The following is a 12,534-nucleotide window of genomic DNA, read 5'->3' as shown; positions in this document are numbered from 1 at the left end:
AGAGCACCTGAGAAGAGAAAAATTGATGGGCAGTAGAGAGGAAAGGTACGCACGAGGCTTCTGCTGCAATATAAGTGACAGACTAAAGTGGGGAGGAACTAAATGCAGTGCTGCCAACTTCTGGTATTCGGTATCCTCCCTAATTCCCTACGCCAGGGAGCAAAGACAATCCCACTCTGACCAGAATTCTTTCTAGATCATTTAGTTGTTTTCTAAGCATATTAAAGTCTTAGAAATTAGGGGGGGGAAGACAATACATTTATTCAACAGTTTAGCAGTTAAGCACCTGTGCCTGTTTTTAATGAGTATTAAAGCTCAGAAGACATGGCTATTTTCCACTGAGAAGTACAGCTATTACTGGATATAATCACAAATGAATATAATAACCAAGAGCTTCCTTTCAAGGGCTAGCATGTTGGTTGCCACATGCCAGGGGGACAGGGGGAAATGCAGCACAAAGCCATTGCCTGTTCGTTTACTTGGTGACACGCACCACGTAGCAGGAGGAATTTCCTTGGAAGCCATCTCCTACAATTGCTGTACTCACGTACACCAAGGAAAACCCTGAATTAAATTTCTCTGAAGCAAGTTTTGCAGACCTGCTTGAGCACAATGACAAGGCTGACTAAAGTAAGGTAATTCCTACTGGTGCAGAGGAGGCTACACCTCCTCTTCCACCACGACTTCTCCAACATGAAGATCAGACAAGTTGCTAGACAAGTTATTAACTGCTGCTTCCAGCAAACTTGAATGCTATGTCTGTCTTTAACTAAATGTCTTTTAAATTCAGTTTCACTTTTAAAGCAAGCAGAAAATCTTATGGGCATCAAGATTAACCCCTAATTCATGTAGACCTTTGCATGAAGGACAGCATCTTGGAAGGTGGCTGTCATTAGTGACAATGCTGTTTGCTTGCACTGTCTGCAGCATCTAGAGGTGGAGCCACATTGGCCCCGGGCCTACAATGACAAGAAACAAGCGACAGGAATATGCTGTCATAAGGACCTGGCTGTCTAAAACTGAGAAAAGATGAGCCAACAAGCACTATGAAGGCAGGTGCTCTGCACATCGTACTAAGCTGCCTTCATCTGCCTGGGTTTCCTATATGACAAGATGGCTGCGGTGCAGCGGGGGAAAGAAGGTCTTTTCTTTTCAAATGAGACTCTGTATTATTCTGAAAAAACACCGTCATAATTATGAGATTGAGCTTTATACTATTACTACTCTCTGTACAGAAGTCAGAGGCTCACAGCTATGTAAGCCCGTTGGCATGCGTTAACAGTCTGGGCTGCTGCCATCATGACCAATCGCAAGTCAATTTGAGGAAAGAATTGGGACATGGGCAGCATTCTCCACCATTCAAATCCCTACTGCATCAAAAGTGACTGAAGATGTGGTCCAAAGCCACATTCCACAGCCAGAAGCAGCATCTGCCTATATGTAAGATCATGATCAGAAGACCATGAACTGGGCTTACAGGTCCTTCCTTACCCACAGCAGCATCCCTTTTAACAGATACTTAACAGCAGTATGGGGTCAAAAGTGAAAATAATTCTGGAAATTACATATTTTGGCACTTTTTTTGAAAGTCCAGATCTTCTCCTGCAGTTTCTTTCAAAATAAGAGGTAAATAAATTTGCCAAGTTCTTGGAAATTTTTGACAGTATTACAGATTCTTTCCAAAAACAAGTGCCTTCACTTTTTCCTTAAAGGACATCATGAATTATATGGATTTTAGTTGCTTCCTCTTTCATTCTCCATTTTAACAGCAATACCCTGCACAAAGGTCTTCTAAATGCATCAAGGCCTCAACCCATGTTCCATTCATAGCTTACTTCCTACCCGTGAAACACTGAATTTTGTGTAAATGAAGGAAACCGAAATATGAAGTGTTACCAAAATCAACACAAAAATCAATATATTCCCTGAGAGTGGTTTTATCAAAAGGATTTTTAGAAAAGGAGGTCTGATCTGTAAGCACAGGGAGCCAAAAGCCCACTACATGATCAGGATCTGAATAACATAAACAATGTGCTGGAGGAACCACCCCTAAACTGAATGTTGAATCAAAGATGTAGAAGTTAGTACCAAGCCAGTCCTGTTACATCTGGGATTGTCAGGAGATTTCTTAACTTTCAAAGTTCAAAACCAGGTGGGGATAATCAAAATGCTGATTACATTCCTTCCAAATTTCCACATTATGCTAGAAAATTAAATACTTCTCTCTTAAGTGTTTTAAATAGAAAGTGTTCTACATCTTTCATTAGAAACAACTTTTTAAGTCAGCTCCCTAATGCCAATGGTGTCAGCAGTTGAAAACTCCAACAAAGCAGAGGCACAGCTTCAACAACCTCAAGCTTTACCATTGCATATATACAGTATTATTGCAACAGGTGATTCACGTTCCTCGTGAAGTATAGGCTCTCAAATCTTTGAGCTATGCTGGATTTCCAGAAAACATCAGGAATTATTCAGAAGGCAACTAATCCTGACATCTGAACAGACATTTCAGAGTCAACCCCATTCATGGCAAGTGAAAGAGAGATTACAATGCAATGATAGTGGCCACAAACTTTGGCTTCCATCAGAAAAAGCAGCTTCAATACTAACATTCATTTTGCAAGATAGGGGAAAAACAAAAAGAGGGGGGACAAACTGAACTTCAGAAAAGCAGCACAATATATCAGTTTGGTCTAGAAACAGGATTTATGTTTCTAGGATAATCAGTAAGACTAAACTAAAAGCATTGAACAGACTTGAAGAAATACTACTTAATAGGAGATGTTATTAACATTTGAAATCCTGGATTTAATGATCTGAAATTCTTAAGTTGCAGAAAGTGTGCATATGCTTGTGAAATTTATTCTACTACCTGGTCATATTCCAGTGCTCCTGGGTACAGTGGCCATCCAAGAAACAGCTCTGCAATCACACACCCTAACGACCACATGTCTATGGCTTCACAAAACGGCAATCCCAGTATGATCTCTGGTGCTCTGCAAATTAAACATGGTTACTGAATTTTTTCCTTAGGGAAAAAAGGTAATTCACAATCCAGCATGACAAAAACAACCCCAAATCTGTTATTTGAAAACACAGGCTAATTATTTCAATAAAATCATAACATTAGAAATTGCATTTTTCTTTATCTAGATGATCCATGGTAAAATTTTGCAGCTCTGAGATGTTTTTTCCTGCAAGTACCAGTTTGCTATGTACATCAAAAGAATTGATACGCCTGAAAAACAGAATGTCTCTGATTCAACGTTTTTGCCTTTCCTCCAATATGTCCCAAATGATTCATCCACTCAATGTCATATGCCTGTAACTACATTCTAAACACAATATAGTCATTTATCTCAAAAACAAACAAAAAGTTTTATCTGAAAATACACTTGCACACTTCCCAACTGGGCAGTACACCTAAAGCTATTTAAAATACCAATTTAATTACATGACTGCAAATCCCTTAATGCACTCAAATCAGTTCAATGTGAGCCATTTTTAAATCACTTAAATGAAACCATTGCACTTGCTAAAGAGACCAGGTCTTACTTTTCACCTAAAACAAATGTGAATTATTTAACCAATGGCATTTTAATTTATTTCTGTACTCAAGAACCAGAAAAAATTGTATTGACGCAGCTGCTAAAGGGGCTTTTAACATTTCTGTTCACGTGGAACAAAACTCAAGTATTTCACAGATATCCATTTTAATTGCATTTGTTCTTTTTAAACCTTCCCTCACAGTTCATTCAAGCTATTAACAAAAGGAAAAAGAATTAAAATATATCTGTATGCTAATATAGAAAGAGGCCTGGAGACAAAGTATTATTTAAAGCATCACACTATAAAGTGATTTAATTTATAAACAGACAATCTGTTGTTAGCTTAACATGCCACAGAACAGTAGGAAGGTGGTTAAAACTAACAGGGTAATTCCCACTGCAGCTGGGCAGAACAGTAGCATTCAACTGACCAGGTAACACACTGGTGGGGAAAATTGCGATTTCTCACCTGTGTAGAAGCTTAAAAATCTTACACTTCAGCACATGCTGGTGTATCATATTGACATTCCACATACAAAACAGAATCTCTGAGCATAGCAAATTCCTACATATCTCATTTATCTTCTCCTCTGACATTTACCTCTATCAAAATATTCTTCAGTTCACCAAAAGGTACTGGATTGGGAACAAATTCCTATTTTCATGCTACAGTGGGACAGAGAAGTTATTTTGTAGTATACAGTAGACCAACAATTGAAGCATCTCCATCCCTTTTCACAAGGAGTAGTTGGCAGAGGTTGTACACAGACATACTCCAAGCTCCAAGGATGCACGTTCACCGCCAGGGAAGGACTCCCGATGCTCTGCCCCATCCCTGACCAGTGAAACCACCCCGGCTTCTGCTATGGGGAAAATCCGAGACTTTCCACAGATAAGAAAGTCTACAGGACAGGATATTCTGTTAAATATTTATGCACTTTCCGTTCATACCAGCGCTTCAGTTCTTCTCATCCTTGTCACAAACCGTTTCGGATGCGATTATATGATGGATAAATCTTGTCACACTGGCGGTGAAACTGGAGAGGCTCAGTTTTCCACTGCCTTCAAAGATTTGATTACAATAAACTTCTAGGGATCAAACATAACGTATTTTTGTAATGCGGGATCATGACACTGCAGTAAGTATTAGCTAGTTTCGTTATCCGAGAAATAAATCTAATATATCCAGATGCCGCAAGACTAGAAATAGCCACAAGAAACGTCTGCCTTCAGCCACTGGCTGGGTGCCAGCCTGCGTATGGTTGTTACAGATCTCTGTTAAAATATGCTTCCTTTTGTTGTATTACATTACAGCCCTGAATAGTTAATGAATATACACACACAGCCTATGGATATAGTGGCTTTAACAAATGCTTCTGCTAAAATAAGCTCTTTAAAACCTCTTACATTTACTCAACGGTTAATACGTGCACTGTATAAAAATAGTCACAGTCGGTCAGTCTGTCACTCGTCTCTTTTGAGGGACAGGATTGCAAATAAAAGAAGGATAAGGGTAGATATCATGACCAAAAAAAAAAACCAAACCAAAAAAGCAACGTTTACTGTATTTCACACTATAGTGTTAGTTTTTCATGGATACCAAGTAGTTCTGCGATACCAATAAAAGTGCTAACAAGTCTAAGGAAAAGGGACGTATTTAAGGAGAGGCAAGACCAGTGCTCCTCACTTCCCAACACCTAACCTACCATCCAGAAAGGAAAAGGAAATAAATGTGCTCCCAAACAGGGCTACCCGCACCTCACTACAGTACAGTGAACAAAAAATCACTTTCAGGCTAACTTGAAGTGAGGAAGATGAAGAGCTGCTGCTCCACAGAAATGTCAAAATTTGCTGGTTTTCAGGTTTAACGTCTCCTACCATGGCCTCATGCTGGTCCTTAAAATGGAGCAACTCTCCCACAGCAGACGAAGTTACAAGATAACTTGTACTGGGTTTGATTATGTTTAGATTGGTTTTAACCAGCTCAAATATTTTTCATAAAGGAAAACAGTTTGTTAATGGTATGCTCAAAAGCACCTTTTTTTCCCTCTCTCCTTCTTTTAAACTTCCAGTTAAAATCTATTTGGACAATTGGGGAGGAAAGGGTTAAAGAGGAGGGAGTCATTCTTCAATTTTTATTTTTTTAAGATGATCCATAGCTCTTTTTTCACATAAGAAATGTTTTCACATACAGCTTAAAAGGAAGGTGTTCCCTTTCCTAACTACAACCATAGACATGAAGTGGTAGGAACTCCAGATGTCTCAACACAGTCACTTTAACATCAGATTACTCAAAAAAGACTAACTCAGTACTTCTCTCTCTCAAAACGGCACCATACACACACACACTACTGCTTGGTATCTACTGCAGATGACAAGATGCTCAGAACACAGGAAGATACTGCAGTCCCCAACTTAGTAAATAGCATCTGTTTTCCCATACTAAGACATCAACAAGGAGAACACCAGAATTTTCTAAACTTCTTAAGGATACCAAATCTTACTTAAATGAAATTAAAAGCAAGATTTCACAGAAAGAGCATCTATTCCCTTCTTATCAATGTTAATTCCTTATCAACATTAAACAAACATTAACTTCTTATCAATGTTAATCAAACATTAATTTAAAACATTAACAGAAAACTTCATTTTGAATTTGAAATGCAATGTTACTACACTGGAAAGATTCACTTTATTAAGCAACAATTCCTAGATTAACACATCTGAAATACTCCTTTCTGGCTTGACACAGCACAGCTCAATTCAACTCTCTTGAAGCAGAATTTTCAATTGGAAATATCTAAAAAGATGAAAGATGCAAATGAATATTTGCTTCAGCTGCTTGTTTGGCTAGTCACATTTCTATTTAGTACACCACAGACGATGAATACACATATTATTCTACAGGTTTTTGTAAGCTTATGAGGAAAGAAACCACACAATTTGTTCTGTTAACTTGCTTAAAGACCAGAACATTTCATAAAATAATTTGCTTCAGCATGTTAACCAGCTTGGAATGAAACAACAAAATAAGCACATTTGAAGAAAAGTGACATAATTTCTCAAGGGAGGGTTAAAAAACAAACATACAAACAAGCAAAAACTACACAAAAGTCAAAACCTTAGCAAAGTAACAGAAAAATTATTCCAACCTTTATACTGGGGGAACAAAGAATAAAGAGCAAAAATTAGCCATATTAAAAAAATAAGTCATGACAAAAGCTGTAAGAAGTCAAGCCATTTCAAATGATCACTACCTAGAAGTCTTCGGTCAGAAATCCAATTTAGGACAAAATTTAAATGAAAAAGCTAAAAACTACCAGTTAATGGACATCCTAACAACTGAAGAACAGCATAAAGCAATAAAAACAGAAGCCTCCTGGAACTGCTAACTTTATGAAAAATTCTGTTGAATGCATGAGTAATTTCTCAAATATGTTCCCACTGAAGGTCCTATAACAATTATACGTACCCCATCACATACCAATGAAATGAGATTAAAGACTGAGCAATTTTTATTTCTGTTTCTCTTCTGGCAGCATGAAAGGGTCAACGTATCTACTGTCTACCACATGCCATTGTTTTATTTATTGACCACCAGGTTGCCACTCTCCAGATGAGAGAAGAGTATATAAATAGCCTTCCCCTCCTCATGTCTCCCACTCCTTTCAACGCATCCATGTGATTTCTCTCCAAGACCAAAGCCTTTAGCCACCACCTATACCAACTTCCATGCCAGAAGGTGAAGGTGCCATATGAGGAACACGGAGCTACTTCCTCTCCCCAGGTGCTATTGCCTACTCCAGAGATGCTGGACATCACAAATCCTTGGCAGCGTTACCTCTTCATTACAGGTTTTGAAGCAAAATTCCTTCCAAACAGGCATATAAGCCTTATCAAGGCAATTTAAAACACACTGAATAAGAATTTTAATACTGTCTCTCCATAATTTTTGGCTTCTGTATATTCATATAGTTAAAGATAAATGCAGGCAGCATTTCCAATATGAGCATGCAACACAAAATTTATACTCTTCTCATATAAGACAAATATTACTACCCCTAATTACCACTGTTCATTGCAACAATGTGTAATACTTAATCTGCTCAGGATACAGCACACTGTCATCGTTATAACGAATACTTATGCAAAGAAGTAATCAAAAGGTTAGGATGTTTTATCTTTTTTTATTTATTAATGACTTGTTCAAAGCCATCCTATGGATCAAAAGAACTCATGTAAACGAATCCAATTTGCAAGAGTTATAGTCAAAATGGATTACAAACCTGAGAATAACACTTTTTTCACCCCGCTACCGTTACTAGCATAACACAAGCATATACTTTATGAAAGAAATAACTAGATATGGGTTGTGAGATGTGTAGTTCTTCTAAAGAAAGGAGGTCTGAGAAAAAGACCAGATGCAGTGAAGAAGTTAATGAGAGATGGTAATGGGCATTCAAGTGAGTATTCTCATATACAATTCATATACTTCAACTACCAGTCTTCATCATGAACGTGGAGAAGTGCAAACCTTTCTGAGAGACCTGCAAGAACATCGGAAAGACTCTAGGCTAGAGGGATCCAAATCAAGGTGGCAATATGCAGAAAAAAATCCACAGGCAAGTACACTTCAATAATCTGAAGGATGCAATGGGAATGAACCACGTAATGACAAAATCTGTGGATGATGAAGGATATAAAGAACAGTTGGTTCTCTAGTGCACTTGTGATGGACTTCAGAAGGAATTTCAAACATGCAATTTAGATCAACACAATGACAGGCAGTAGAGCATACATGGTGTATAGTAAACCACAGTGAAAATTAATGTACGTTATTAATTCATTAATTACCCATAAGAATTAATAGGTTATAAATTAACCAACTTTCCAACAACAACAAAAAAAAACTAGACAACTTCACAGATTACTCAAGAAAAATATCTTATAATTGGGAGCAAAAATAATCAGGATATCAGTATTTATTTTTAAAGGACAAAGACATACCAAAAATTATTATGCCTTATATAAAACTAGTGATATTCCCTCACCTTGAATAGTGTGTGTTCACTTTTGAATTCTGTGTTCAGTTTTGGTCACCCCCATCTGAAAAAGGATACATCAAATAGAAAAGACGCAGAGAAGGACAATATAAATTAAAGACTTGAAGAGACTTAGGTACAAGAAGAAACCCTGGTTAGAACTATAAAGCTTCAGGAAAGAATGAATGAATAAGTAACATTACTCAAATTATATATAAAATAATGGAAGAGAAGCAGCCAGGTGTTTCTAATGCCCTGCCTCACTACAGAAGACTAAGGAATCCCCCACCCCCTTTGAGATTAAAGACTGATGTGAATGTAAAAGTTGTGGGGGTTTTTTTAAAGCCAGAATACAATTAGCATTTGAATCATGGGCCACTTCCGAGGTAAAAAATATTAAGAGTATTTAAGAATGGATCAACAGAAAAAATATCCACAACGGCTCTAGATTAAACAGTAAGGTTCAACGTACAATAAAAACAGCCATCAGCTGTGTAGAGCTGGAAGAAATTTGCATCAGAAGGCACTGAATTGCAACCTTCTGCTATGGTAAATTTTCTCCAGCAACAAATTACCAAAATATATAGACCACGGATCTGATAACATACGTATCTCTCATTTCCTACACATTAAAATCACTATTGTTGCACAAAGATAAGAGTTACTCAAGCAACTCCTTTGATCCAAACTAAAAAAAAAATCACTACAGTCTTCTTCATGGTCAGAATAAGTTTTATTTGTAATGCCATTTCGTTAGAATAAGAATTATGTCAATAAAATTTATAGAAGTCTTTTAAAAAGTCATGTTACAGATAAGATGTTCACTTGAGTGATTTTTTTTTTTTTTTAAAAACCCATTTTCATAGTTGAATTGCCTCTTGCTTTTAAGCCCATTGAGACATTAGAATACAGATTGGTAGTGTCATGTGTTAATGTACACATGAAATGCAAGTCTGGGACACTACACCAGACAACAAGCTTTCCTACCTATCCTTTGAAAGGATTGTTGCTGTAAATCTATAATGCAGTTCTACATTATAGATTTACATTCACAATCCTGGCTTTTCTTGTACAGTTTTCTAGTGTTCTTTTAACTGCTATGATTAGGCATTAGGAAGTACATAACTAGCAAATTCTAATTTTTTTGGGGGGGTTGGTTGGTTTTGGTTTTTTTTTTTTTCCCAACTCTAAGAAGGTAAGAGGATTTAAACTGAAAACAAAAATGTAAGTTCTCAGAAACAGACTCTGGGAACATTAGTTAAGCTGGATAGGGGCATCTGTATCTTTGAGGTGGCAGGAAAGAATCAAAAACATTGCTTTGCAATTTAGGGCTATGTCACCATACATCACAAAACACAGGGAGAACAAATATGTTCAAGAAGATATGAGAAGTTATCCCCTCATTCATAATTTCATTCCTCCTTTGAAGAAGTTTGGTGTACTACCAGACCCTCACGTGGCAAGTGATAGCGAAGACAGGAGGAAATGAGCCACCGTATCTCCTGTAAACTTCTAAGGCTGCGGTATTGCTGTGGCGGTGCCCACAGCACTGTGCAAAAGGAATTCTCATTTCCTGGTAGAAAAAACTTCATTTTAGCATAATAAAACTTTTTCATAGAACTATGCAACATTCAATGACTAGAAAAGACCTACTTAACATCACAGCCTTCCACTGTTAGATGTAACGTACAAGACTGACAGGCAGCTGCAGTTTAACTTTGAACCCTGATCTGACCTTGAGAAGGAGATAGGATTTAAAAGCCTTATATAGAGAGTAGCCCAAATATGTAACTACTTACAAAAAGAAGCAATCACTGCAAAAAGAGTTAATTTGAACATAGGGCTCGCAACTGAAGGGGAAGAAAAAAAAAGACAACAGGAAATCAAACCAGCCAAACAAAGAAATCTTAAGTAATTTAATCCAATAAAATAAAATTACAAGCAAACCATCCTAGTGCTCTTTCCTGATACTGAAAAAGAATTTCGTTTTGAACGAGCCATCACAAATTTTAGCCTAATACACCTTCTCTCACCACTTATGAGAAGTACTAAAGGTAATAAATATTTAGTTATTACTTTTTGATTCTTTTTCAGCTGAAAATAGTAAATGATTTCAATATTCTTTTCCACTTATACTCTATCTCTAGAGAAATAAGATGTTGATTTTATTAAAACCAGAAGACGTTTATGCTTCTGCCTTTTCATGATTTTTCTTCAGAAAGACTGCAACTTACCAAGTGATTTATTTATGTCCCTGATATGCTAAGCAGTTTTTGAATTACATGAAAATTAAGCAAAGTACTGATGTAGCAATATAATGAAGAAAATTGTGTACAGAGAAACTCTTCAGATGCTTTATTGGTAAATAAAGTCTGCAATTTAATACATTTTATTTACATTTTGGATAACAAAGTGTCAATATTCAATGCATCAAATGAGGTTACTTACCAATGACTGAATTTTGACAACATCCTTTGTGTATTTGCACTTGTATGCCTTACTTTTAACTGTGAAACCACCTTGCAGTGCTTTATCCTTGAAAGAGTCGAAGGTTGCAAGAGACGGTCGCACAGACGTTGCCTCTGTCCTCACCTGCAGCAGGGAGCATGCTCTGCCTAAACACCACGCTCGGCTCGTACTGACAATGTCAAGGTGCTGAATAAGGTGCACAGTTCGGATGGCACACTGAAGTCACCCATGACAAGTAACTCCATTCTTCTCAAACAGGTGAGTCTCCTCATCTCCTGCCTTCCTACAGCGTACACAGCCGTGGTACACAGTTGTATGTGCAGCCTCCCAGATCCTGCCCCAGAGTACAGGGGATTATAGGCTGTTACAGGTGTGTATGTATGTGTATATACACACACAGATGTCTAAATTCTTGTTTTGCACATCTCTTTCTAGAAAGACCTAGACACCCTTTCTTCTGCAGTTTTGCAAGCAGTCATACTTACTTCCTGAGCTGCAATAACGGCCCACATATCTAATTTAATGAGACTGTCTCTACCGTATAGCGTGTTGTTCCTGACATGCCCCCCTATATGCTACAACCCCCTTTGGAGGTTTATTTTCCTCTGTTCTTTTCATTGGGGCAGGATGGCAGGAGGGAGGGGAGGGAAAAGAAGCAACACCCAGAAAATGAAAACATCCAAAATCTTGTGTCAAAACAAAAACCCAAACTGAGCTGGTGAATTGTCCAGATTATTTTTGAAGAAAACCTAGCTTGAAATTACCTTGCCTGGAATGCAGACAGAAGTTAAGGCAAGCACAGGTAACTTTGGAAGACCACACAGTGGGGCAGGTGGCAACCACAAACTGGTCTCCACCAAGGAGAGGATCACACACTAGCAACGACTTCCAGCTCTGAACAAGCATAAGAGAAAAAATGAGAACAGCACAGTGTAGGAGATTTCAAGGCCTCAAAAATCAGAGATGCCAGATCTTAATTCCCCCCACCCTTTACTTTGCTATTGTTGATTTTGTGGGAATATCAACTTCTAACTCTGTAAGGGTCTGCAGGGGCTTACAGTGCCCAAACACACCAGCTGAAGAACAGGTAGGGAGTTGCTACAAAAGAGTAATAAGCATGGCAGTATTTCCTTGTAGCATCCTTGTCAAAAATAGCAAGACCTTGTAAGTCAGTTTTGTGTGAAGGCTTCTTGCGCTTTAACCTGATGATGACACTCCTACATCTGGACTGAGGGTACAAAGTCATGGTGGTCCTAAAGAAGCAAGCAGTCTGATCCCACCATAAAAACCCTACCAGTGGACTCACACCAGACACAAGGCAACGGAAAGAGGTATCAGTTTCTGATATGACTGATTAGCAACATGGTCTCTCATTTATTTATATTTAAATGGATTCTTGCTTTGGCATAGAGTTCAGGTAAAATACCATAGAACGCAATGTTATGGCTGTTATGTCAAGAATCATGTGAATCATA

General features: G+C 37.8%; 1 protein-coding gene across 2 annotated transcripts in view; it reads right to left on the bottom strand.

Annotated features, from left to right (window-relative positions):
• HIPK3 (homeodomain interacting protein kinase 3) overlaps positions 1-12,534 on the bottom strand; it is a 116,701-nt gene that overhangs the window by 22,568 nt on the left and 81,599 nt on the right. For both annotated transcript variants that reach the window (XM_072864124.1, XM_072864123.1), the window contains exon 3: positions 2,873-2,996. In XM_072864124.1, the coding sequence (XP_072720225.1) occupies positions 2,873-2,996 (124 nt within the window). The remainder of the gene's footprint in view (positions 1-2,872; positions 2,997-12,534) is intronic.

Source organism: Ciconia boyciana, chromosome 6 (assembly GCF_034638445.1).
Source record: "Ciconia boyciana chromosome 6, ASM3463844v1, whole genome shotgun sequence".
Classification (NCBI taxonomy): domain Eukaryota; kingdom Metazoa; phylum Chordata; class Aves; order Ciconiiformes; family Ciconiidae; genus Ciconia; species Ciconia boyciana.
This window is presented reverse-complemented; position numbering and strand designations above follow the sequence as displayed.